The sequence below is a fragment of the Anser anser genome (assembly GCF_964211835.1).
Source record: "Anser anser genome assembly, chromosome: 1".
NCBI classification, from domain to species: Eukaryota; Metazoa; Chordata; class Aves; order Anseriformes; family Anatidae; genus Anser; species Anser anser.
This window is the reverse complement of record NC_139720.1, coordinates 43093562-43115389: the sequence shown is the minus strand read 5'-3', so window position 1 is coordinate 43115389 and position 21828 is coordinate 43093562. Positions and strand designations below refer to the sequence as shown.

General features: G+C 36.7%; 1 protein-coding gene across 11 annotated transcripts in view; it reads right to left on the bottom strand.

Annotated features, from left to right (window-relative positions):
- Window positions 1-21828, bottom strand: part of OTOGL (otogelin like) — a 100295-nt gene that overhangs the window by 29510 nt on the left and 48957 nt on the right. For 10 of the 11 annotated variants that reach the window (XR_014578110.1, XR_014578111.1, XR_014578112.1 and 7 more), the window contains 12 exons: window positions 20442-20576; window positions 19817-19963; window positions 18040-18159; window positions 15410-15526; window positions 12452-12608; window positions 11894-11920; window positions 7979-8146; window positions 6149-6427; window positions 5407-5524; window positions 4066-4145; window positions 461-3109; window positions 246-358 (listed from right to left, as the gene is read on the bottom strand). Coding sequence is in view for 8 of the 11 variants with exons in the window: in XM_083820197.1 (XP_083676323.1) it covers window positions 246-358; window positions 461-3109; window positions 4066-4145; window positions 5407-5524; window positions 6149-6427; window positions 7979-8146; window positions 11894-11920; window positions 12452-12608; window positions 15410-15526; window positions 18040-18159; window positions 19817-19963; window positions 20442-20576 (4110 nt within the window). In the remaining 3 variants the exon portion in view is untranslated. The remainder of the gene's footprint in view (window positions 1-245; window positions 359-460; window positions 3110-4065; window positions 4146-5406; window positions 5525-6148; window positions 6428-7978; window positions 8147-11893; window positions 11921-12451; window positions 12609-15409; window positions 15527-18039; window positions 18160-19816; window positions 19964-20441; window positions 20577-21828) is intronic. The other variant, XM_083820191.1, reaches the window with a different exon arrangement.

Here is a 21828-nt window from a genome sequence, read left to right as displayed (position 1 = left end):
CAGCACAAAGCTTTAGACTTTTTTTTTTCTTTTTTTTTTTTTCTCCTGAGCAATGGATCTAATTTGCAGAATATACCAGGGCACTAAAAGTGCAGGGATACAACAATCCTCTAAGAATAATTCATTTTTACGTAATAGAAAAATGAAACAAAAATAGGAGATACTTAAAATCTCTGGTATAACATGCTGAATATCAGTATAGCTATCCATACATTAACGCATCAAGGCAAGTAAAACTATCATACCACGCATTCAGATGTATATGACAGTGGATGCATCACTGTACCAGAAGAAGCCTTGTCAGCTATAGCTGTCAATGTTTTTGTGCTTGCCAGAGAAGTTTGTGTTTCCACAGTCTCTGAAGGGGAAGAAAGCACCATTTAACCAACAGAATGGGATAAATCTATTACAGTTCTGTTCTCCAACTCTGTGGGCTCTGTTAAATTGAAATAAGCTTTACCTGTTCTCTGTGTTAGGATTTTAGACCAATCAGATGTTGTTACATCTGGAACTTCAGAGAGATTTTTTGCTAAGGTTATATTTCTTTCTCTTGAAAAGGGTGAACTCTGACCTGCAGGTACTGTCAAATAAGGCAGGGAAGATTTCTCTGTTGTGGTTGACTTTGTCTTGGTTACATTTCTTTGCAAATGTGAAGTCTGGTTGCTTTCTAAAGTATCTGAATTTCTTTCAAATGAGGTTGCATACTTAAATTCTGAAGCTGTAAATGAAATACTCTTTGTCTGTGATAATGGATTTGTAGTAACAGTTGTTTTCATGACCGTCATTTTTGGAGTTTCTTTACTGCTCTGTGAAACATGAGATGCTGGAGATGTAAATAAAGACTTGCGTGATATATACATAGGTGTTTCTATGGTGGTAGGAGCTGAAGGTGAAGCCATATGAAACTTCAAATCAGCAACAAAAGAATCAGACGTTTTTGAAGTAATCCTAGGGAATGCAGTAGTGTCAGAAGCAATTAATAAACTGGCTGAAGAACTAGGTGGTATTTTTACAAAAGTATAAGGTGTTTTTAGGGATGTAGCATTCACTGTTGTGTTCATTATCATTGGTGCAGTGGATTGAGTGATGATTCCAGCTGACATGACTGATATTGTTTCATCTTCTGCTGAAGAACTTATCGAAGAACTCTGTTTTCCTAGAGAAACAGTAGAGATATGAGTGGTCTTAGGAGGAGGTGAAGACATGGAGACTCTACCAGACTGGCTTTCTAAAATGACCTTAGGAGTTTTAGGCATTAGTAAAGAGGGCATTATAATGGATGTGTTTAGTGCTGCTGAAAGGGAAGTACAAGAGCTAATGTTTAAAATGAATGTAGAAAAATCTGTAGAAGTTGCAAAGTCTGTAACTGGACTTTTTGAGGCTCCTTGTGCATCTAGAGATGAAACTGGTGTTTGGGTAGCAGTTATATTTCGTGTTAATGAAGATGTCCTGCTGAATATGGGAATCACTGAAAAACTTGTAGTATGAGATGTTACAGAGGATGGTTGTGATGTTGATAAGATTCTAAGTAGAGATGATGGTATTGTAAAAGAAAGATCTTTAGGGAAGAAAGTGCCTGCACTTTGTGCAACAGGCATGGTTTTCATCTCTGTGCGAGGACTTATTAGGTACTCTGTAATTTTTTCAGTGGTTGTTAATGTTGCATTTGGAGGTAATACCAATGTCCTAATAGGGAAGACTGTAGAACTAATGGTTTTCTTCGGCTTTTTAGAAATGAATGACAGTGAATAGGAATCAGTGGGGATTATGTATTTATCTTCTGTTGAGGCTGAGCTTGCTAAAAATGTATCAGAGATTGTAGGATTGGCTAGTAGAGACACTGAAAAAGTGGAAGGTTCTTTATAAATACTTTTTGAGACAACAGTGACATCTCTCATAGCTTTGGGCTTCAGGGAAGTAGTCAGAGAATGCACTGGTATTGAGACTATGTGTGTTACAGAAGGACTTGAAGAAGTTTTTATAGGGATTTGAGAAGCAACTTGAGGTGAAGATCTAGCCACTATGGGCAGAGCAGTAGAAATACTGCCTTTCATTAATGGAGATGTCTGCTTAGAAACAGTCACTGAAATTTCCACTGAAGATAAAAATGGCTTTGGAGAAAATCTAGCTAACGAACTTGTATTTAATGGTACCAGAGAAGTTTTAGACAAGGGTTTGGTTGTTTCTGAAGATGAAGATGAGATTAATTGAGGAAAACTTGTCTCAAATCTAGTTGTTTTAGGAATTTGAGGAGCTGCTGAAGTTAATGCAGAAATGGGTGTCGAGTGAACTACAGGTTGGCCAAAACCAGACATAGTTCTAACAGACAAAGTGGATACAGGAGAAGTAGGTGTACTTAATGTCAGCCGTGAACCTAGGAGAAATAGGGGTCTTGTGAAAGTTGCTCTGCCAGCCAGTAAAGCAGGCAAGGACACTTCAGAAGATATGCCTGTTCCCTTAGAATGACTTACTGAAGGACTCCTACTCCTCATAGTCCCTGCTGGCAGCTCAGAAGTGACAGAAAATGGTTTGGAGATCAAATTTGTTGAGGTAGAGGGAGCAGTTCCTAGCTGAGTGGTTGATGCTTCAAGTGGAAGTGGAACTACCCCTAGTGAACTGGGTATTAATAATGTAGAACCTGTTGGAAGAGGACTGGCACTGAGTAAGGTTGTTGAAGTTGCTATTGGAATAGGTGAAGTTATAGATGGGGTAGAACTGACAGTATGTGATGTGACTGCTGAGGTTTGAAAAGCAGTTAGAAAATCTGTTGAAGATATGAGTTTGGAAAGGACAGAAGGGCTTGCTGTGCTGTGAGGTACACCAGAAGGCTCCACTGTACTTGATAATGAAAATGTCGAATAGGTGGCTGCATTAGATGCTTCCAGTGAATAAAAATCTGTAGTGGACTGCGCTGACATATTCATTCCTGCTGAAGTTGTGTTTGCCTTCATGGTAATTTCGGTTGTCATAGGGGTACGAGTTGACTCAGTCCCTGAAGTAACAAGAATAGGATGTTTCTGAGGAAATCTCGCTGTGGTAGTAATCACATGAGGGAATAACAATGAAGGTTTTGTTTCAATTGCTGATTCCACAGGTGTCACAGGTATACCTAAAATGAAAATGCACATTTCACTGTCTTTTGTGGATTATTGGTAAAGCAAGATATCAACATCTATGTATATTCAAGTTCCATTTAAATACTAACAAACCAGAGCATAATTTTGCTGAAAAGATAAGTTACCAATGGTTCCAGGTTGCCTGATGGCTTTGAGGAACTCAACTCACTCTCAAGAAGATTCTAATTTTCTTTGCAAATGGAGTAGCCAATTTTTATTATTACTGAAAACCTTGAATTTGCAGAGCAGTTTTGAAGCAACAAGGGAATTCTATGGAAAATTCAGTAAATCTAAAATAGTAAAAAAAATTGGCATAAGTAGTTTATAGAGTATGCTATCTTCTTTTATATCTTTGGAAGGCAATATAATATATGAGATAACTTTATACTAACAAATATCAAAATGCAATTAATTTAAATTTGTAAAGGAAAAAATGAAGTATTAAAATGCAATAGTTGTGTTAAAAGAATGCAATATTCAAAAAATAAGCAAATAGTGGTATCTTCACACACCAGAAGTTATTAAATAGATATAAGGAAGTTGTTAGGAATGGCTCACCTACTGAAAAGTCTGAACTTTTCACCACAGCAATATTTTTTCCATTTGAGATCTTTCATATACATATGACACTCTAGCATTATATAGTCAAATCACAGTTATAGTGAGTCTAAAAACACCAAAAATGTTGAATTTCACACTATTAGATAAATGAAGGAATTCAATACAGATATTCATATGAATGTAGAAGATGTATTTTGGATGACTGGGAATGGAGCCTAGGTCCCAGAGTGAAGCTCTTCAACAGAAAGATATATTGTTAAAACATTTAATAAAAATTAAAAAAATAATAAAAATAATAATAATAAATCAAAACACATCTGATTAAATCACTTCTCATTATCTGTAAAACAATTTATAAGATTAGATTAATATCATAAAATATACTTACAATCTTCTGGGTAAACACATTTAAGTGTGACCTCATCAAGGATCATGTTTTTGGGACAGTATGGCAAGCATCCCTCAACCCTTTAAAATATTGTATAGTTAATTCTAAAGCCACAGCAGAAATACAAATCAATTTTAAATTATTTCATTTTGGTAAAACGAGACATTTGAATGTCTTCCCCATCAGAGTTCTGAGAACTTTCCAGTGTAAAGATGAACACAGAATTATGAGTTATTTTAAGGTCAATGAGACAGCACAATTCTGTTTCTAAATTGTTAATAATCAATTATTTGCATATGCTGATGGATGTGATGGCTTTGGAGCATTCTGCTTCCAAACACAGGTGGAAGTTCAGGTGCCTAAGCTGAACAGATTCCAATAGGACCAAGAACTTAACTTGCAAGAGTGCTGTTTTGCCCAGATATGTTCATTTCAGATATTAAGATACTTAGACTGACTCTATAAAAAGTCTCATTCTTGTGCAGTTTCAGAGTGGAAGAGTACAGACAAATCTATATATTATCTTACCTTTTAATTATGGGGGGATTTTTAACAATAAAATCATTCAATAAGAAACCCATGTGCCAATACAGAAAAAAATGTAAAAATATCAAGACAGGAAATTAGTTATATTAGTAATAATCCTAACTATAGATTGCATGGGCCCATGGAGATAATCTGAAATTCAAAATATCATTTCTTTTCCACTGGATTTTGTGTCTTGAGTTTTTAGACATATTGTCCTTTGGTTTATTTATAAAAATTCACTTTCCATAGGTGCTGGGGAGATCCATGGAAACAGGAAAGCTTATTACTAAGACTAACAAACTAACAGCAAGAGGGTAAAATCTCTCCTGTCATGCCAAAGACCATCTTTTAGTGTAAAGTTCCATCCTCTCACAGGAGAGGGCGTCATTCACCCTAACTATTCCTCTAGCTTTTGGTCTCAGACTTTTAACCACCAGAAGGATTAAATCAGTTACAGTATCATGAGATACCAGTTTAGGATTTGAATATATCATATCTGCTGAAGGGAACAGAGTTCATTTCATTTAATAAATGTTAATCTAGCACTACCAGAAGCTAATCCCCTAGGCTAAATACAAACCCTTTTATTCTTTGTTCCTACTTATGTCAAAAGATCATATGTAAACAAGAATATATAACATGGAAAACAAGTGGCTTGTTGCAAATGTTTTCACACTAATTGTGAGATTTGCTATTGAAATTTGGATGACTAAAAATTAATGGACATTGCAGCTGAAGTAATTTTCAGAAAACATTCTGTATGAACATTACATGAAAAAATATAGCAGTAATATTGAGCTTAATTTGACTTACGGAGGAAGAAATTTACACGCTATTCCTTCAGGATCACTACATGTTTTAAAACAAGGATTAGCACAAGATTCATATCTCCATTCACACATCCTTCTATAAGGCACAGAGGCACTGAGTTCTGAAAAAGGAGGAGAAGGTATTATTTATTTGTTTAGTAGTCAAAAAAAATATAAATTTATAGTATTTTCTATACCCTTGGAATTTTCAGAAAAATGTAAAAAAGGAAAAACCAGTATAGAAATATTCAAGAACTTTAATAGGTGAGATTTTGTTCATTTATGTCATTTGAATAAGTATTTTAAATTCAATCAAGGTAAAAGACACTGAAACATCAAAGATACAAACAACTACTCATTTTTCACAACACATTCTGTTTAAAAAGATCAGTTAAACATAGTTAAACATAGTGAATGTACTCTTTGTTTCAAATGTGATACTGTTACTCCATTCAAGAAAAAAAAAAAAAGATATCTGTAGCTCAATAACAAGACATTAACATGCACTTTTTGTGACATGCCACATTTATTTTGAAAGAATAAAACAATGAAAATATAGTCAAAAAGTAAAGTGTTCTTTGTATCTGCAAAAAAAAAATAACATTTGGATGTAGAATGGAAGACAAAGACGGAATAGTAATTAAGAACAAGATAAAAATACTTGTTACTATTGCTAATGCATGAGAAATGCTCTGAAGGCAAGAAGAAGAAACCAAACTTATCCCTGTGGATTATGCAAAATTTACCTTCAATACTAAAGCTACTTAGACGTTTGAATTCTTCTGAGTCATCGTACTTTGCCACTTTAACACCAGATGATGTGAGAATGATGAAAAAACCTTTTTTACTGTGCAGTTCAAAGGCACTGAGCCCTGGACTCCAGAGGCCTTGGTGGTGGAAAAATGTGGCTCGTCTCCGAAAGGAGGCACTTGCCTGCCACTGTTCCAGACCAATGGTTTCATTTGCATGTATGTACAGAAAGTAGTTTGGCCTTTCAGCAGATTCAAGGGAAACAAGAGACAGAGCTTCGACGAAAGAAAAAAAAAATTAATAGCAAACTTTTCATAGAAAACAGTCTGAAAGTGAAATTCAACCTATATATTGGCTAAGTGGCTCCTTTTAAACACTGCTTTATAGAAAAATAAATAAATAAATAAATCTATAGTATGGAAAAGGTAGAAATGCAGGTGAAAAAGAAACTTCAAGTGATCACATAATGCAGAGTTCACCAAAGAGCTAATCAGACAAAAACTACATTCATCCTACTACTGCCAGCCTTCAAAATAATTCATAAGCAGTCTCAGCTTGGGATATGCTCAAATGGAGATAGTTTTTCCTCAGCTTTGGACATCCAACTGTTCAACTGCAATGAAACTTGTTTAGTAAGTAACATTGCAAATTCTGTAAGAGCGTGCTTTACTTCATGTCAAGCTTTTTTTACAGTCATATCCAGAAATACAGTAAGAAAACTTGTGGGCAAATAAAAGACTCAACCCTCTGTTTTTTCTACTCCTGCCAAAAATTGGAAGTGAAGAAAATTATCTGAGAGTTTAAGAACTTAGAATAAGGCTGACTTCAGATCTGTTTGTCACCTTGAATACAATCTAGCAATATCTTTAATCTAGATGAGCACTACCTCATCCCTCACAAATATGAAAACTGTGTACTGCACAGACATAATGAATATTTTACTTATACTTGACACTGGTTGGATAATTGGACAAGACTGAACTAATTCTTCTATTTTATATACCTTCCGTTTTTAAAATTGTAGCTAAAAACCTACATGGAAAATTGTCCACAGCTTGTGACTATAGTTTCAAATTTTATAGTAAATACAGCCCTTCTCTATGTTGACTTTTGAGGGTTTAGGATTTTGTCAAAAAATTAAATTCTGTAACTACAGAAAGCAATGAGAAAGTCAGCATTGACTTCAGTGGCACAAACTCAGTGTACGTGAAGAAAAGAAAACATATGCAGAAGGCAGAAGGTAAAATATTTAAACATCTATTTTTGGTTATATTGTTTGGATCTGTCTCTGATAAATGAAGAATAGACTTTAGGAATAGCTGTTGACCTAAGAAACGTCCTTCTACATTATATTGAGATGCCGTTCACTAATAATGCAGGAGCCAGATTGGTTGTTCTAATTTGCATGCTTTATGGTGCATTAATAGTCACAAAATAGGAGAATAGATAGAAAAGAAATGATTTTACTGGAGACAAAATTTTCTTCACTCATCTTCAGAATTGTTACTTTTTAGATACATATGCAAATTTTTCCATTTTACAGTTACACAATCTAATTACATTTTTCTCAAGAAGGAATTCTTCACTCATATTTTGCAGCATATCTAAAACAATTTCTGAAGTCAGCTTTAGAGCTGACAGGTAGGTTTTCCAATATTTTTTTCAAAAAAGTCAGTATTCCTCCTCAAAATCATAACACTTCATTGTTATTATTCCAATAACTAAAAATATCTAGACTATTTTAGGTTTAGAAGATGCAGCAAAAAAACATTCGTATAGTTTGAAAAATATGTATTGACATTCACAGTAATGTTGAGAACACTTACATAAATCTTTATCTTTGAAAAGACCTGGAGTTATCATGAAACTGAAAAATACATTTCCATATGCTCCAGTTCTAGGCAGGGGAAATATCCTTCTACTAGATACATTAGCTCCTATAATTGTGTCATTTTCTCCAGAACTTGCCAAAATATAGGGTCCTTCACCAAGCCCTAAGAGAAGAAAAATCAAATAGTAAAAGAAAAAACAATCCAACTTGCATAACATACAAAACTTAAGCCTTAGCTGACATAATATATTGCCTTAAATATTTCACCTTACCTGGAATCAAATATTTTTTGAACTACAGCTCAATGCCTCAAGGTATTATGCTGGAGTAGGTCTGTATCTATCTGTTCAAGGTACTCCCTTCCTCTTTGCTTGCTTTCCAAAACACAATAGATACAAAGTGAGCATAAAGGAGTGTGGGCAGCTATCCTCATAAAATGGCACGTACAAGAAAGCGATCTGGGCTGCCTCTGTGTAGTATTTTGTCTTTCACGTGTCCTTATTTCCATATTTTGGAATATCAACACAGTAACTTTAATATTATTCCCCAAACAGACACTGAAACTACTCCAATATTTACAAGGCAATTAAAAAAGAAGGCTGTAATTGAAGTTTTGGCAGCACCCTTGCTTAAGCAGTTGTCTAGTTCATCTTCTCCCAAAGACCACTTGCTTCTGTCCCCCTACAGCCCCATTTATTATGCCATCCTAAGTACTTCAGCAGTAAACTAATCCTACTGAAAAATGACCAGCTAAATTTTCCAGTCTGGTTCAGCACATAGTCATCCAAAACTTCATGCCAATATAGCGGTGACAACAACTTCAGCTGGTACTGCTGCCAAAATGCTGCTGTCCCAACTATGCCCCAGACATCCTATAACATACCCTTAAAGCTATTTCTGCGGGGCTGGAAAGGCTCACAGGGATACATTGAGATATAACAGCATCAGTCTTTGTCACTATACCCCACTGAAAGAACCAAGAGCAGCATACTTCTAAGACCTTGCCTTGTGAGTAATAAACAAGGTTTGTAAATTTTGAGAAAGCTTTTAATCCTTTAATCCCAGTGAGAAGACTGAACCCCTTTCCTAACCTAGAACATCTGCTTTCTGATATGACTCTTCTAAGAGGGAAGAACTTATCTTAATAACGAGATTTGGCTTTGCTAGAAGTTAAACACCATTTTCTGAAGCAAACTACAAGAAAATAACTAGTGTTTTTATAATGAAGCTATGCTGGAGTTCGTATGCACTGGAAGCTCACAAACTTGCCACAAAGTGATCCCTTTTATGGAAGTGGCAAGTCAATTACTGACTCTACCCTAAATCATGGGATGTTCATCCCCACGTACTAACAAACATTTTGCCTGTGACTACAGCAAAAGCAGGACTGAGCTGTAACTGAGAAAGTTTCCACAAAGATTCAACAGTTTGACATCATGCAGAACAAAAAAGAATCAGAGGAAGAGCCATCCCACACACCAGAAGGTGTTTTGATGGCATTCAATGGTCAACACGTGCCATCCTTGATTTTCTTACTACTTTTTAAGTAAGACAAGATTCCACATTGCAAGGAATATTGTAGAAAGCCAGGTATACCTAGCAGTATCTAAATTCTGCTAATGTAGTGGGTTGGACTCTCTAAAGCAGAAAAGCATTGTCTACTGTATGATGCTCATTACAGGATGCAAGTTGCTAAAAAGGATGTATCGAAAGTCACATTTGTGTGATTGCAGTTAGCCAATTTTCCCTTCTTTTTTAATATCTCACTTCCTACAAACGCTTGAACGGTATCCAAATCTAAGAAGGGATGCCACAGGAAGTTTATTACACGAATACTACTCTCATTCTAAGGAGTTAGTTACTTTACGGTACAGGAGTTAGTTACTTTATAGTAGAGTACTTGTGAGACCTGTGCAGAAAATCATGTATCCTACCAATTTCAAAATGTAATAGGTCTCAGTTCTGAATTCTGGAGCACAAGCACAAGCTAACTTCCTTCTAGAGCTTCTCCCTGACTTCCAAAATGTGCTGCATGGCACAGCAATCCACCCACATGCTGCAAATGTTGAGGTTATAAACTGAGACATCAGGGAGTACTAAGATTATTTAACACAGCTGGGTCACTGACCTTCACCCGTTAAAAGTAGAAGCAAATCAGTTATAACTACACATGCCAAGTCAAAGAATCATCCCATCAGTTGGTTCAACCGAATTCTTAACTGAACTAGAGCAAACTCTTTTATATGTCAATATAAGAAGGAAAATCCAAAGAAAACAAGCCAATTTAGAATAAAACCCAATAGCATAAGTTAATAAGTGTGACAAATATTCATAAAATATGAGGGTTTTCTTTTTTTTTTTTTCTAAAAATCCTATCAGATTAATTATGATGATTAATCTTAACTCAGTATCATCAGAGATGCATTATGTCTACACCACTCCTTTCTGGATAAAAAGACTTAAATTTCACAACACCAAAGGTAATTAGTTCAGTGGGGTGAAAATTCAAATGGTAATAACCATGTATAACTATGTTAGATGCACAACAATGTGTCAATATTTGAATCCCTTACTAATGTGAGATTATCTGGTTTTATTCACATTGGTCAAATCCCAAATAGTATATGAGATACTGCACAGAAAAAATAAAATAAAATAAAATAAAATAAAATAAAATAAGCTTAAAAAAAAAAACACAGCATTTTTAGATACCTATAGAAGAACTGAATGGAAGAAACACACACAAAAAAAATAATAACAGGAATCGTGGGTGTCCTTAATCATCAACCAAATCTTTCATGTTTTAACATCCCACATGCAATATCCAGTTTCCATATATTTTATTTTGTTCTCACAGATATTGTAGCACTACACCAGTAAACAGACAGTGGCAAAAAGTAATTTTGTGCAGATTCATCCTGTGAAACTGAAGAATACAAGGGATGTGTTCATACAAGCACTTGCCTCCAGTGATACTTTACTGTGTCTGCCTAAGTGGAGGAAAACACCTTTGTTACTAATCAGAGGTTATGTTGCAAACAATAGTCAGTATAGTGACATAATGATGTTAAATGAGCAAGGAATATGTGGCAAATGACATATTTGTCACCTCTTCTATCTAATGGATCTGAAGGTCCAGAGAACTCAAGTGATTGTGACTATGTAATCCTACCCAGGGAACGGGGAGCACAGAAATGAGATAACCTCCAACACTGCTGCAGCTTACAGAGACTCTTCTCAGCGCGAGCTATAACTAGTTTTGTTTTCTGTGTGCAGTGTATCATATTTCATCCGAGATTCCAGATGTGTTTTTACTTACAAGTAAGTTGTTTGTTTCCATGCTCCCACTGTCTCTGGACATACAGCAGAAAGACTCATGGAGACTTGCTTTGCTAACTTGCTGAGCTCACTGATCTCATATACCCAAATCAAGAATCCAAACAAATAAATAAATAAACCAATAGATAAATCATAACAACTAAAGAGATATAAACTAAATCACAACAGCTAAAGAGAGATATTACCAAACTAAATGTTTTTCAGGTTCAGTCTGAGTGAACCAATACAGACAAGTGTGTCTTGGGTTTTTGTTTTTAAAAGAGAAACAAAATAATAGGTGGGGAGAAAAGTATTTCAAAATAGCATAGTACAGAAAGAAAGATGATAAACAGTTTGTCAAAAACACCTTCCATATTCTAGAGTGGTCAATGTGAGAAATGATTGGGTTTTTAGTCAATGGCCTGCAACTAAGTGCTTTATAAAAACAGATTTGATGTTGTAATCAGGGAATACAGATTTGTTTCTAGCACATAGCTAGGTGGTATACTAGCAAACATGAAGCCTATGTATTTTCATCAAGGTATATAAATACCAGGATGAATCAAAGAGAGTAATATTCAGTACTACATACCTCGATTGTAATATTCACAGTCATAAGCTAAAAGAAAAAGAAAACAAGGATATTATTACTACAAATTAACAACACAGTTCATGCTTACCTTCACCCTAAAAATGTAAAATTCACTTTCATCGGAGGAAGTTTCATTTTCTGTAATGTATTTCAACTAGTGACTTTATTTCCTCTGGCTTTTATTCAGTGACATAGAGCATATTTGAACAGATGTGCCAGGACAGCAGACCGGAAGCACTAATTATTCTATAGCTAAGAACTCTTCCCACTGTCAGTGAAAAGTAGAACAGATTGAACGTCTTTGCTACCCCACACAGAATCCTGGGCATTCCCCACATGTGGTATGCCTGTGCCTTTCCAACAGCCTCTGAGCACAACCAGTCCTCTAAGGAGAGTATATTCAGGTGTTTAGCAGCTAACACACAGGTCACTTTTAAAAATGTGAAGTGTATTTATTATCCACCTTCTTCTGTTAAATTTTTAATTTTGGGAAGATAAAAGCCAAAGATGTCCCTTTCTCTGAGTGGGCTCTGGTGTGAGGCCAGCCCAGGTACATACCACAGAGAGAGGGAGATCGCCAGTGTATCACCGCTCCTTGCTGGCAGCACTTGTGGGCATAAGCTGCAATACTGGTACACAAACATTCACAGTCTCCACCAAGATTGCAGTTACATGTGTCTGTATGACAGTTTTTGACAAAGGAAGTCACATCAATCTGGAAAAAAGGAAGGGGGAGGTGGGGAGAGAGAGCAGGTGACTTTATTGCATGAGCTGTACAAATTCCTGTTGCACAATTTTCAGCAGGAATGCTACTTCTGGAAGGATTGTCTGAAGTAATTTACCACAAATATAAGATATTTTCTAAGGTTTGGATACAATCTTTTACAAAAACTGCACTGTGAATGACCATTTTGTACCTACCTTACAGACCAAAAGAAAAAATTATTAACAAGTATGACTGTCTACACTTTCTATTTGTTGACTCTGAAGAGCATGTTGAATGTGACAGTGTTTTCATAAAGCAAATGCTGCCACCTATAGCCATCCTGTTAGTTTTGCATGAAGAACAGCAAAATCAGAGCTGCAACTGATGATTGAGTAATTAAAGTAGCAATTTGTAGAGGGGCTTTTGGTCAGGAAAATAAAGCTTGAGCACTTGGTGACATTTTGCAGAAATATATTTCTACATTTATCAAGTTTTTAATATAATTTGTCCAAAAATCTTCATTAGTTCAGACACTCACTTCGCCACTCTAAAATCCTACTGCAGTCCCAAATTTAATAGCATGATACTGATACAGTATTTCTTGGATTTAAATCACCATTTTTGTAATATCGAGCTAGATCTCAAAAAAAAAAAAAAGTGTTCTTTTTCAACACATAGGAACTTTAAAACAATGTATTTCTTCAGTTTAGAATCATTTATAGACTCTAATCTAGCTCAGCTGTAGAGCACTCCAGTGGCACTCATCAGATTACCCAAATACCACCACAGCAACAAGGCAGCACTTATCTAACATTGAGACAGCTTCTCAGCTGGCAGTTGCTAGATGCCAGCAGAGATAAGATGACCATTTTTCTGCCTTTAGTGCTTGGAGAGAGATGCCATTTTGCTTTCACTCTTTTTCTTATTTTGAAAACCAGTGGGTCAGGGACATGAGCATTAGCTCCGTTGAAAATGGCTATAGTAGCTCAGCAGGAATCGCAAATCAGCAGACTGGCTCCAGAGTTCAACCTGTCTCCCATTCGCAGAACAGCATCTCTCCATTTTGTGACAAGCTGGGAGGCTAGGGTCAAAGCTCCTGCTGAGTTCAGGAGTTATGAGGAAGACCTTTCTTTCTGCAAGCGTCAGGGCTCCCCTCAGGCCCTGCTGAGCTCAGTGCTCAGCCGGGCAATTGCAATCCATCAGTCGCTGCCAGCCAGAGATGCAAGATTTTGTCTCCCTGAAAACGGGGTTTTCCAGCCTATGCTGAACCCACAGGCCACCTGTCCTAGAGAAGGAGCTTGTCCCCATGCACAGTAGCATCCTCCACTGCCCACACAACAGGAGTGACTGCAAGAGCACGGCTCCATGCACCTCCTGAGACCCACATCTACACCTTCTGTTCCTCCCAGGCCTCCAGTGTCTGTCTCTGCTTGGATATATTTTTTTCCTTGGAACCACTTTCCCTGCTGGTGCAGCCAGTAGTTAGGCAGGTAGGAAGTCACAGTACCTTTCAAAAGAGCAGTATTTTTCACATGCTAATGAAGAGGTTGTAAAAACACCTGAAAGATGTTTACTTTACAACCTGTCTCATAGAAGATGGATATGTGCATATGAAAATACCTGACAACTGATTAAATGCCATGTTTTGCACCTGACATGAATTTCTTAATATCATTATGCTAAGTTCTTGGAATAATACTTGAAAATGTTAATCACAACATGGGTAAGATACTGGAAATGAATGTTCAAGAGAAAATGTCTTTAAGAGTTATTATAATACAGCTCCTTAAAAACTCTCAAAAGTTCCATTTTTATTTATTACTTTCCACTTTGAAAATACACTCATCACTGTGTTCTCAGGCACATGCTCAAAAAATTCTTCACATAGTAACCAAAGTCAACATTAATAAATTTCCTGGGTTAAGCTACTGCAACCTCCTCTTCAGGCAAATTCCTAACCATGTTGATATCAAACTTCAGTCCTGAAAGTCAGGAGGTTCAGCTGAGACATCTAACGATCTCATTTAGTATCAATAGTCATAAGGAAAACAAGAGACTGAAACAAAATGTCATAGGGGGTCTTGCCTGCACAGGTGTTAAGAAGCACCTCCAATTACTGAATACCTTTGGGTGGCTAAAATCAGAAAGAGGCATAAATGTACAGAGCACATCATGTGTTGATAAAGGGTGAACTATGATGGAATAAAAGATTCCCGCACAAGCTGTTGTCATCCCCATCTTGTCTAGACTGAACTTAAGGACATTCTTGCAACTCAAGTTCCAAGCTCAGCTAGGTGTTGAGGAAACAAGGACACCATACTGCAGAGTTTTGATAAAAAGCAGATGATAAGCTGTCAGCAAATTAAAAATACCGATAGCTCTGAAGTTAAAATCTCGCTTTCTCATATTTCTTTCTATATTGAGCAGAACAGTTAACAAAATAAAACCATTTTAGATAAGCTGGAGGCACATTATACAAACGTTTATTTTAGAAACCCATGATATACACAAAAGCCTTTAAAATGCAGTTACCTATATAAATAAAAGATATAAATAAAACCTAAAGAGAACAGAACTCTGATTGTCCTGTCTACTAACTCACGACTCCCAGTTACCACCATAATGTTTAGGCTCCAGTTTTGATAGGAACAAGGAGCTCTGCTCAAACATAGCCCACCCACACAGTTGCAGGGCTCTACTAAGTATCCTCCATGGCATTCAGGCAGAGGGGAATGGCAAAAAGAAATTAATTACTGGAATTTTAATGTTTTCCTATTTGAGAGCAAATCTGGGTTATTTAATAAACTTACCACATTGCGACAAGGTGCGAAAACATCACTGTATAAAACTGAGCATTCCTTTTTGGCATAAGGGAACTTGCTCTGATGTACCTCACATGGTCTTAGTGTTTCATTTGGGCTCTTGCACTTAAAAGCAAACAAAACCATCACAAACATTTTACACAAAGATGTGTTTACCATGGACTCAGGTACACTATATGCATCATATATTTCAATACTTGCATACTCAGAAAACTCATATAATGTTTACCTGCTATTTTCTCTATCTTCTTCTTTCCCTGATTTGTTGTTATAATTGAAAACATTTGAACAAAACAGAATCTTTGTGTTTTGTTCTGAAGTACTAAAATGTTCCTGCTGTCTGCTCAGTGTATGAAGACAAAATGTTTTCTTTGTGACACACTATAATCATTACCAGAGCAACCAACTGTAACATCACAAACAAATACGTGGTCCAAATCCATCCCTGGTGGTTTTGCACTGACTTTAAATGGAGGCACACTACAGATGGCTTTAGCCCTGTAAGTTCAAATAAAGAAGCAGCGGTAGGAAGAGAGCAACACATAAAAAAATAGAGTCAAAGATCATCACGATAACTCAAAAGGGATGAGATACAGCTCCCTCTCTTTAAGTCTCTCTTCAAGAAGAAAAACAAATGAACAGAAAAATATAACCAAAATGACACTCAGCTCAGAAAACACAAGTTCATCTGAAAGCATACTCCCTTGGTGCAGCAGAGAAGCCCAGGAGACGGCAGTGATGGACCTGTAGGCAGAGTTGGGGTGTTGTGGCACAGCCTCGGCTGCAGAGCAGTCGCCCAGCGGCTGCCCTCCCGTGCGGGTGCTCCAATAGTGCTGTGTGGGGTTGTGCTGCCACTCCCCGGAGGGAGAAACCCTGGAAGTGTCCCACACGCCTCACCGTGCCAATGCCGGCATGTTTGCCAGAAGCAGAGTTGGGTTGTAGGCCTCCAGCTACTAAATACGCCTTTCCAGTGTTTAGATTATGCAGAAAGGATGACCAGGATACCTCTCTGCAAAGGCCAGAGGTCCTTTCTGAAAAATGTCCTAATGACGCCTACTGCGAAGGCAGATGCGGTGCCAAGACTGGCTGAGCACAGGCTGCCTACTAGGCCAGTAACGAATTCAGGTCCTCCGTGCTCTGGCAGCCACAGAGACCGGATGATTATACGAGATTTTACAAAAATATATGGCCTCAAAAAGGCAAGTGCAAGTTTGGGTTGGTTAAGCAAAGGTCATAAAACTCCAGAAGTTCATGTTAGGTTCAAGTTGCGCAAACACTGTGCCATTTATTAAAGCAACCACTGAACCCACTGAACAGAGAAATTGAAAAAAAAATAATATATATATATATATATATATGGGATTGGAACCAAAAAGATATCTTTAAAATTTTTACGGAATAAAACCCAAAGCCTTCCAGTTACGCTTGCTTCTTCAAGTATTTTTTTCAAAGGGAAGAGAGCGAGTGGAGAGCTAGTCTCTGGGACCCCTCCTCGTACCCTGCTAACCCTGGCTCTGAGTCATCAACACAGTGCCCAGCCAAGACGAACACTTTCAGTGCTCACTGTGTAGGAGCCAACACATTTCCCTTGCTTGGTCACAGGATTAAAAGATTTTATGTGGTGTAATATAGATCCAAAAGGAGAGATTGAGGGAGAAAAACCTCAAAGGCTTTCTTCCAAAGCAGAAGAGATATCATATTCTTTCATGAGGTGAGAGATTCTGGTTCAATTTCCTTCTCTGAGTCAGGGAGAGAACAGATTAAAAACTGGGTCTTGCAGGCATCCTAAGGGAGTGTTTTACAAATACTGATTTATCAGGAGGTTCACAATGCTATAAAACCTTTCTCCTTCTCAGCACAAATGAATAAAATACCTATTCTCCTGTGTTATAAAACACAGTTGCACAGTTGCTCTCTCCAGCCTCCTCCCTCCTCCTCTGAAATCTACTGGTTGTGCCTGATGCTGTTCTTGCCTTTTCTCTCCCACCACTTCACCACTGCTGCTTCATCAGTTTGCTTTTTGATTACAAACTATAACCAAAAAAGATCACTGATTGAACGTGATTGTACATTTTATAGCTTCCTTGGCATAGCTCCTCCTCTGAATTTCCATCTTGCGCTGTGGAGAAAGCCCCTCCTGCGGTCACTTGTATGCAGGCAGCCTCAGAGGGCTGATGACACCTCTTTCTCCAGTTTATTCTTTCAAATCCTGTTTGCTTTCAGTATCCAGATCTCTTCAACATCCAAGAAATTACAATTGCTTTTAAAATTGGTCTGAATCTAAATATCAAAAGCATTTTATCTAAATTTGTAGAAAACTGAAATGCAGACAGCATCATTAATTATCCAATGACAGATAGTTATCATTAATTAATAGAGGGATCAGTGTATCCTTACCTGAAAAGATTGGATGGTTTCATTTAAATTCAGTATATGTTTCTTACAATATAAGGCATTATTATCACATCTCATACCTATACACATAAAAATTCAAATGCCCTCGTGTATACTGACCATCGGTTTAGAAAATCCTTGTACTTCATGTACTAATAATGTATTCATTTATAAATTAAAATTAATGACTTTTTTTCAAAATATTTACTGGACACGGAACTTACCTGTCCTAATATCCAGCTGTCTCCAAACACCTGTGCATTTCTCACCTCCATGTTGTTGGATGTAGTCAGATCATTTGAAGTGTATTTGTCAAAATTTCCACACAAACCTGCCAGTTTCCCCTAAATGAGAAGGATTTATTTTTTAAAAATACTGATAGTCAGTAATCAGTATGGAGTATATATGTGGAGTAAAATGTTCTTAAACTGAAAAAGGTGAATCCAACTCTGACTTACACTTGGAAAATATCTGATATTATGCTATGCTTACAGTAACCGATTGCAAATAACTTTCAATAGAAATTTCTTCATGTTTCCCAGAACTTGCTCTAACTACAAAGTAAGAACTTAGTAATATTTTCTTCTGAAAGCTTAGTACTACATCCAATCCAGAAGTCAAAAGTTCAGGTGAATTACCTTGTAATTTTGCAGCCTGACTAGTTGTTATGATTAAAACTTGCTGCCTCTAATTTTAGATCACTTAGCAAGAACATTCATAACAGCAGTTATGAAAGAGACAGCTGCAACATTCTTGTGTTTAGGGAAGTGCTGCTGATGAACATACATATATGCATACATGCACATATAGATACATACAGAAAAAGATTCTTCTGCATAATAGTACAATGTGGAGCTGGATTTCTGAGGTGCTGCAGCTCACTCTAATTATTTTTTCCATAATGACTGCTGCAGACTTTATCTTACTAAACTAGAGCCTAAGGAAAAAACAGCTGCTAGAAACAGAAGGAACTTGAAGTATTTGTGCATCTGCATGCAACTTTTAGACCTTAGCCCCTTGTTAGCTTACTGTAAAATAGAAAAAGAATTTTTCATCATTATTATTATTATGTGTATTGACGGTTGGTAAATCAGCAAGCAAGCATCTTATGGCTATTGAGAAAAAAGCCTACAATAATGTTGCTTTAAAATAAGATTAGATGGTTATTGTAACTTTGACCTACACTTCAAAATACCTGATACTGTTTTCTAGCATGGTGCACTTTCTCTTCTTTTACTGGAAACTGTTCCCTCTCAGTACATGCACTCATAGCTGAGATGGAGCAGGGATGTAATTATTGAAAGTGCAGATTAAGTTACTTCATCAGAACTCATGGATTGAGCTGCAGATGCACCAAGGCATATAGATGATGATGTAGAAAAGGACAAGGGAAGAACAACCGGTAAGATAAAGAGCCTCATATTCTTCCCTGCATCATTACCTAACCCTGTCACAGTATGCTTACGAGGCTTAAGTGTAAGTTCTTGTCTAGATCCTTTCCCATATTACATTTTTTTTAATTGATACCCAAGATGCGACACGATCTGTTCATCTCAGCAGCCTCTACTACATCTCAGGGTGCAGTTCCACCATCAGCCTAATGCAATCGGTGCTACAAACCTGTTTTCTTCCGTGTTGCTAGCTATGCATTTCCTGTGCTTCTTTTTCACTATATTCAGCAATTACAAAAACATGCACATAACTAGGTAACTCAAAACAAATCCTCTTTTCCCACCCCAAATTAACTTTGAGTCAGAGCTGAATCACTTGCATTGCAAGGTTGCAATGTGTGGAACATCAGAGTAAACACGCATATAGGAACAACCCCTTCTCTTCAGGACTTCAGTCATTAAATCACATCCTCAGGCACTTCTTACCCGTGAAATGCTAGCAGCTGAACACCATGTTAAACAGCTATATCAGTAATACAAGAAGATATCACACTAGTAACAATGAGAACTACACAAAATCTCAGTTGCTTTTTTTTTTTTTTTGGCTCACCTTCCATCGAGGTCCGACTTTAATATGCATCATGGTCTTCTTATCCCACAGAATTGTAATGTCCTGTTCTGGAAAGTGTATCACAGTATAATATCCAGCCTTCCACAGCTGATAGTTAGATTTGTTTTCCTGTCCCCTTAAGGCATTCTGACAGAAATGAATATTTATTAATATCTAATAAAGTAACTCTACCAAGGTATGCAGTCAATTAAGAATGTAAAGTGTATAGCGAAGAATATTTTACCTGTAGCATATAACTTAATCAATACTATTACTAGAAAGGTTGTTTAATACTTCAATATTCTGCCTTTTGGATCATTCAAGTTTGCTTTTATTAGATATTTGGTCTCTCTTCAAAAAAACAAACGGAGAGAAACGAATAAATGCCAGTATGGTTTGACTCCTTGAGGCTTTTGAGCAGTCTTCTTTGTGAGACAAATAGAACTCAGAGAAAAAAATGATAAAGTAAGATTTTTCCTGGGAGCTGCTGTGTATTTGAGGCCTAGGCACTTGTGCTGCATTAACCCAGATTGAGAGATATTTTCCAAAAATATGCTTCTTTAGAGTTGTAACTTTAAAACACTTATCTTAAAAAGCAACCCAAAAAGGAAAGAAAATAACTAACCTGCTTCTCAGAAGGTTCACTGAAATAAATCTCAGTGTCTCCAACAGCGATGAAAATATTCTTTGAGCAAACAATATCATTATCAAAGCACTTTTTGTTCTGAGCAATTATAGATATGTTTGAGTTATCTGTGCTCTGCAACACGAAGAAGAAATCATTTTACTGATAGATACAATTGCATTTCATTCCTACAGATTTATTCCAGCCTCATAATCAAAAAAAAAAAAAAAGTTGAATACCTTTGTGTTTTCACATCTTAGAAATTAAATTCAAGAAAAAACACAAATCAAGGAACTTCATTTTTAAATTCAAAACTGAACCTTCAAGAAACTTGGACTTTGGATTTAAGCACAAAAAACCATTATGTTCAGCTGTAAGTCCTCTTTCTGAGGACTTCACAAACTCATAGGATCAACCTATCCCTAAACTAAGAGTCTAGTTTAGTCTTGTAAAATGTGCTCATACATGGAATCCAATACTTACTGCACAGTCTGGTTGTCAAAATTGAGACATGCTATAAAAAGAGCTTTATTTTTAAACCAAGGTACTTGAGATCAAGCTGTTCATATTTTTAAAGCCAAGAAACCTACCATCAGTCAGTAGTAGATAAAACAATTTTCATACAACCATCTATGAAAATGCACGAAACTGTGAGTCATACTCAACATTACTGGAGTGGGAAATCATTTCTGATTTTTTTTTTTTTTAAACATTTAGAGGTATTGTCTTCTCTGTTGTGTTGACTGTTTGGCTTCCTGGTACCTCAAATTCAAATATAATCCATGCTGCCCTCCCAAGCCCATATCCATTGGCTGTCCAGCCTGCAAATTAATTTTGCATTCTCAGCACATAAAATCACTTTCGTGATCTCACTCAACATATCAGTTCATTCACCTGCAGCTTCTGCAGCTCCTCCATACCCCCTCCCCCAAGGGAAACACACATCCATGCTGTAATTCACCATGATAGGGTTGGTATTAGAACAAAGGAGACCAGTGGTATTATCAGCGTTGATAACACTGCCACAAATAAAAATCAAGTTATTATTACTGTTACCATTTTTTTTTCTTTTATTTCACTTCTGTACCAACCCTTGCAGGACAACAAGAAACAGTAGCTATAGAACAGACTCAAGAGGGTTATCCATAAAGACCATATAAACATTTATAACCATGAAAGCCAGTAACAGTGCTTCTGAAATCAGCTCAATTTATGATCAAATTGAGTCCCACAGTCCTTACAGACCTGTGACAGACATGAAGTAAAAATTCTTGGAGGTCGCAAGCTCTATATAAGAGCACTGAGTCATTCAGTCACATATGAGACACTTGACTAGTGCTGGAAACAAAAAGATGTTTAAACTTCTCTTCTTACTCCCACCCTCCTT